The 6,877-nt window shown below is 37.1% G+C and overlaps 1 protein-coding gene across 1 annotated transcript; it reads right to left on the bottom strand.

The window, feature by feature from the left end:
* Nucleotides 1-2,658: 2,658 nt before the first annotated feature.
* LOC121763531 (CASP-like protein 4A3) lies at nt 2,659-4,584 on the bottom strand. The gene is made up of 3 exons (XM_042159563.1): nt 3,763-4,584; nt 3,196-3,331; nt 2,659-2,971 (listed from the first exon to the last, which is right to left on the bottom strand). The coding sequence occupies exons 1-3, from the start codon at nt 4,476-4,478 to the stop codon at nt 2,777-2,779; spliced, it is 1,047 nt and encodes a 348-aa protein (XP_042015497.1). The 5' UTR covers nt 4,479-4,584; the 3' UTR covers nt 2,659-2,776.
* Nucleotides 4,585-6,877: the final 2,293 nt, after the last annotated feature.

Raw genomic sequence — 6,877 nt, forward strand, 5'->3', positions numbered from 1 at the left:
TACCCCTAAGGGCATCCACTATAGGGCGGCGCGCCGGCCGCCCCCATTCCGCCGTCGCCCTGCCGGCCTATAGTGCAGACAGCGTCCGCCCCGAGGCAGAAGGCCCTCCGGCGAGAAGAGTGGGAGGACTGGCCGGGTACGCCTCGCCGAGCCTATAGGCGCGTCGGTCATCGGCGCGCCGGTCGCCCAACGGAAATTAATTTTTTTTTTCGAAAATTGTATTATATATACCACCCCTCCACCACCCATTTTACACCCATTTCAAACTCTCTCCATTAATTCACTCTCTAAAAATACACGGTGTAGACAACGAATCACCCGGCACTAAAAAAGTGGCGAGGCTATTGCAAGTGTCCGGCTTATAGCTGCGAACACTTTTTTTGTGGGTACGGACAAATAAATTGGGACTGTGGACAAAAAAGTGGCGGAGCTATTGGAAGTGTCCGGCTTATAGTGGACACCCTAATTAATTAGATGTTTAGGGCGTTGATTAATTTATTGGACATTTTCACGCGTTAAATTAAATGAGCATGTCTGATTTGGGTGAGGCATCATCACTACTTGATCTGTGTAGGAGACCAAATTGACAGCTTTTTCTCCAAACTTTGAAATCAACCATTTTGTCATGTGAATGTTTAATCCAGTCATTAAAGCTTAATTTATGTTAATAAATTTTGTTTATTACATTAATGATTCTTTCTCAAAGGAGAATTCTTTTTAAAAATTAAAAATAGTTAACACAATGAGAATTCTTTTTTTCATCTCCTTGTATATACATGTCCTCTTTCTCCCTCTATCCTTCTAGGAAAGCATTGATTTTATTGAGCCTATTGTTCTCATAAACTTAGCCTAATGAGGTCCATCTTAAAAGTTTTGGCCTAAAAATTAGGAATTGTCAAATCACTATCAGAGAAAATGAAATTTGAGAGTACGATTGAAGTTTTGTTATCCTACAAATATAGGGGTGGGGTGGGGTAGGGTTATAGCAACATTAGAGCATCAGCAATGACGGACGTCCACGCGGAATTCCCACTGGCCATTGCGCGTCCCAAGCACAGATACGGAATTCCGCGGCGTTCCGCGGAATTCCACTTTTTTTCATTAAATGTTTTTTTTTTCGCTGAACTATATATACATCCCGTTGAAGCACCAGCGGATCCGCCGAGGCTCAATCGGCAGCACCCCCCCAAAACGATCCCGAGAACCCCTCATTCGCCCGCATCGCCGTACATGAAACCTTGTTACGTGCGATGGTTGAATGGCGCCAAGCGACCGACCCCCATTACAAGCGGAAGCTTAAGCCCCTCCTCGACAGTATGCACCGCGATTTGGGGTTCGACGGGATGTCAGACGATGACGACGAGGGGGGCGGCGGCGCCGACGGCGAGAGGACTGGCGACAAGGAATCTGAGGAGTGAGAAGCCGGTTTTTATTTTTATAATAATGTACTTTTTTTAGTAATTATGTATTTTTTTTAATGAAGTATGGTTTTTTTTATAAATAAAGTGGTTGCATTTTCTCCGTATTCGCGTCGAAATTTTAATTCCGTAAATTGTTTAATTCCAGAAATTGTCTAATTTGTGAATTTGTGAATTTTTTTTAATGTGGGAATTCCGTCGGGAATTCCGCTACTGTGCAGTGGGAATTCCGTATGACGTGGCAGGGCAGTGGGAAGTCCGTATAACGTGGCAGAAGGTGTTTTTGGGAATTTCGTGGGAAATTCCGTCGGGAATTCCTCTCCAATGCTGATGCTCTTATGAAAACAAATGCCAACAAATATAACTGAAAATGTGAGGCTAAAGAGAGAGACAGAGGGGTTGTTGGGCCTACAACAAAACTGATTTTATGTCAATAGGATTTTTTTGTCACCTATTTCATTTATGTACTCTGCAAGAACATGGCTGATGATGGACTATCACATGACTTGTTTTTATGTTTCTTTCATCTCATTTCTGTGGTGTAATTTTATTCAATTCATAGATACGAAATTCTTAATGGTCTAAAACTTCTGAAAATGATCAAATAAGTAATTCGAGAACGTGGTCTAAACATTGAGGATAAGGTGGTAGTGCATTTGGGCCGAACACATTCTTTGAGAAGGTATAGAAGATGAAGCCTCACTAAGAGCCCAATTCTACTATTTCCTATGAATATTGTGCAGCAAAGGGAGATAGGTCCAAAAATCTGTTTTTTATGAAAAATAAATAACTGAACCAAATTGTTCAAAAAATCGAACCCAAAATTTTAACTATGCATCCGATCGAAATTGAAACGAAAAATCCAAAATTGCATAAAAATATAAAAAAAAATCGTTGTCGTCGAACATATTGGTGTGGAATGGTCTTTGCTGATAACCGACAAGGCTCGGAACAATGTTTCCAAGATGTGCAATCTTAACATAAATTACTTCATCGATAGAGGAGACACCAACCGTTAATTGATTCAAACCGGTTATCGTTCTCATGTACATTACCACGGATCTAGGGAGGGCTTAAGCCCACCTCGAATTTAATTTTTTTTTAGAATTTTGATGGTATGTAAAATTATCTCTCAACCAACACAGTGAAAAGAAGATATGGAGAGCAGTCTTTCAATAAGTTTATATTCATTTTCTATAAAAAAAAAGAGGTTATAGAGAGTTCATGAGGCCCATCATCGTTACCGGAATAATCTATTTTATTAGATAAATAGAATATCGTAACATAGAAAAAATAATGCCTACACAACTCCTACCTATCACTGCCTCTGTACAGCATTCTCATCACTAATGGAGTGATCAAGTTGAATCCCTGTTGCAGAGGTTGCAACCAGATATGAGTGAACTGATGGCGAAGGCGATGAAAGCCAAGAACGACACGGCGATTGAGGCGCTGGCCATCAACGTGAACTCGTCTTTCCCCCAGTTTGTCATCCAATCTGTAACCCTTGTAGCAGCCGCTGAGGATGCTGACATTATAAGATAGGCCAAAATCTGAAGAAGGCACAAACATCTTGTGTAAGAATACTCATCTATGATTACACACGAATTAAACATGAACAATTCAATCTAATTGGCATAGTTTGAAATTGTAAAACAGAGAGCAATATCGACAATGTCACTTTAGATAAGTGACTTAGAATCTTATTTATGAGCTCAATGCCATGTAATTGAAGCTAAACAAGAAGAGTATTGAAGCTGAAATAAATATAAGTAACCTGATCCATGAAGAAATCAAAGTGGTAACGCAGATGGTGAGAGATGACGTGCTTCTCCGTGCCCAAAAGGTATGCCAGATCGCACACTTGAAAAGCAGAATATACGAACCCGATGATATTTACAACGAGACAATATCTGCACATGGAAGTGCAGTTTTGCATTAGTACTACTTCTCGAATAATACCAACACAAAATGCAACCAAACACTTTTCACTAAGTAATGCATCAAATTGAGCATTACAAACCAAATTATGAAATAGATACTATGACATTAAATGGACTTGTGCAAGAGCAACACAAGAAAATACCATGGTCAACAATTGAGATAGAAAATAGAATTGAATGAATCAATATGATCAAAACAATTTTTACCCAAACAAGAAAGGCATTAAAGCTCCCCAAAACCTAAAGAAACTTGTGTCTAATCAAGGACAACCCACAGTGAGTTCGATTCGTTAGACAAGATTTGGTATGACCTTTAATCACAAGTAATTATGGCATTCGATTCATTAGACAAAATTTGATATGACAATTAATCACAAGTAGTCATGACCATCGAGCGATACCTATACTCTCGATATCGATCAAAAGAATCGCCACTCCAGCCTTTCGTTTTGTCAGCAGCCATAACACTGAAGGAAATCAAACAAGCGAGAGCCTCAAACACTCTCACCACCAACGCCGCCTTCATCAGCTCCTTGCTCCTCTCCGACCGCCGCAGTATATTCTCCACCGCAGCCCTCGACCGCCTATCTCCACCCACCTCATCCACATACCCTTCCTCCACCGCACCACCACCGCCGCCAACCGCTCCCACCTTCTTCACCCCGCGCGGCGCCTCCTCCTTCTCCAGCCGATTCAGCCCCAAAATCACCGGCGAACTCCCCCTCCCCCCAAATTCCCGATTCTCCGCCGCCGAATTCTCCCGCCGCCCGCCCCTATCGCCGTTTCCCGATGTGGGTTTCTCCGAATGCGGCCAGGGCCGCCGCCCCTTCGCGGCGGCGACCGGAGACGTCGTCGTGAAGTTGGATTTTCCCGGCGACGGCACGGGGGAGTAGTATCTCTCAGTTGGGACGAGCGATTTGCTGGCTTTGTTACCGGGATTGTCGTTTTCCGGGAGGAAAACGGGGTCGTCGGAGCGGAGGGGCGAGTCGAATCGGAGGGGCGAGTGGAATGACTCGGTGTGACTCGCTGTTGACTCGGTGTCCGACATTGATATGTGGCTGTTGCTGTTTCTACGAAGAGTCCGCCGATTGCTGTTGCTCGAATCGTGATTTTCCATTTAATAGGAATCTTGAGCTTGGGTTTTGAATTTTAATTATGGGAATTTTTGAGAGAGGGCGTGTGATCGGAAGGAAAGGAAATTTGAAGGAAACTTTTGTTTGAAAATAATGCGATTTTGAGGGGCTTTATCGTCTGTGTGAAGGAGTAGGGTGAGGATTTCAGTCCTACTACGACCACGTTCGGTTGTCAAGATTCTATCTCGAAAAATAATATGATTCCTTAAATTTTAAAATCATGTGTTTGTTTCGATTTTTAATTAAATTGAGAAAGTAATTAGAATCTCGAGACAAGGAAAATTAGTACAACTTTCCAGGATTATGAATACTAACTTTTCTTAGGTATTCATTTTCCAAATCTTAGAATTCTTACATATTTAATGCAATATAAGTATAGTTATTATTATTATTATTACAATGTATAAAAAACATTAAAATTATAAACCATACTTAATTATGATATAATAAATAACTATAATTAAAATTATCATAATTATAACTATATTATTATAATATATATATATATATATATTATCACAATAACAATTAATAATTTATTAAAATAATTAAAATATAATTATATAATATAGATTATATAATAATAAATAATAATAATTATTTTATAAATTAATAATTAATCAATAAAGTGATAGTGAAATTTCAAATTATAAAATCTATTCAATTATAATATCCGTAAATATGTGTAATTATAATTATAATAATTATATTTATTATTATAATCATTTACTCCATGTAACTAAAATTGTAATTATATTACTCCCTCCGTCCCATGCTACTCGCACTTTTCATTTTAAGCCGTAAATTTGGGATTGATTTTTTTGTGTAATTAAAAAAGAATTTTAGGTGTAATGAGACATCACTTAATAAAAGAGCTCTTAACTTAAACTAACATATTAATTAAATGCATTAATTCTAACTTAAATTATAAATAGTGTAAGGACTTTGTGACGAGCCGAAAAGCAAACGTGCGAGTAGCACGGGACGGAGGGAGTATTATATATTATGATGGATAATCTATATTTAAACTAATAAATATAATAATATAATTATTATCATTTATAATTAAATAATGTATTAAAAAATTATATTATTATTCTTTTTATAAATAAAAATAATAATAAGTAGGAGTATAATTTTAGTTTGATGTTTAAATGAAATATAAAATTTAAAATCTTGATATTTTCCAATCACAGGAGAGTAAAGTTACTAGGAATCATATTCCAAAAATTCATTTTCTCAGGAATCATTTTCCTTGCCAACTTTACTTTCCCGTCAACCAAACATAGTCTACTAGTATTTTATTGGATGTTTGAAATGGCTTGCTGACGTGGCGTGCGGAGATTTGCGGTCTATTGTTATGTTGGTGGAGGGGCGGGCTGTATAGAGGAATGAAGATTTAGTTGGGATTCTCCGCAAATATTTCGCGGCAGTAGCGTTTCTTTACTTGATCGGACTGCTGCATGAATTCGTCGTAAATTTGCTTTCTAAATACGAATATTTATTTCCATATACCTAAATCGTACTACTTCAATAGAACTACTGAACTATCGAAGAATTTATTCATGGAAAATGAGTCTTTGTAAAGCACATATCTACAAAAAAATTTACGCAGGTAATTACTTATCAAGGGTACAATCATTCATCTCTTTGAATTTGTGTTGGAAAAAAATTGTGCCAATTGCCAAATAAGACAACCTAACTAGTTACAATAATCTTCTTCTCAAATTATACACTAACACTCCATACTTAGATGATTAAACTAACGAAATAAGTAGATGTAGACAACTGCTCTCTTTATTAATGATAAACTAAAACAACTTCGGTTATTTATTATTGACCATATTTATTTTTAATTTTTTTTAGTCAGCTCTAGTATAATGGAATATAAAGATTTAGGAGCTTAGAAAATTTGTATTCCTTTTCTTTTGAAAACGATTGAATAAACATACACACATCCCATTTCATTTTTTAAACAATTTAATATCACTAAGTTTGTATTATGCGAATTGTAAATTTGATGCATGCCAAAGATAGGACGAAATAACTTCTCAATTAGGGACGAAAATTAGATTTTTCGAAACTCCCTTATTTTATTTTGATTTAAAATATTTTCCTGAATAAATAGATGGAAATTTGTTGACTAATGTCTAATAGTATGAATTAACTTGGATATTTTTTTCCTTCTATCAATTAAGGTTTCCTTTAAAATACTTCCACACTTAATTCATGATATCCATCCACGACTTATGAGCATACAGTTCATCTATCACATTTGTGGTGTCGTTCTTTAAACAAGCGACGATAATCATATCAAAATTGATTTGAGACTGTGTATGATTATTGACAAGTTGTTGAGTCCATTTATTTCCAAATTTTATTT

This window comes from Salvia splendens, chromosome 14 (assembly GCF_004379255.2).
Source record: "Salvia splendens isolate huo1 chromosome 14, SspV2, whole genome shotgun sequence".
Classification (NCBI taxonomy): Eukaryota; Viridiplantae; Streptophyta; class Magnoliopsida; order Lamiales; family Lamiaceae; genus Salvia; species Salvia splendens.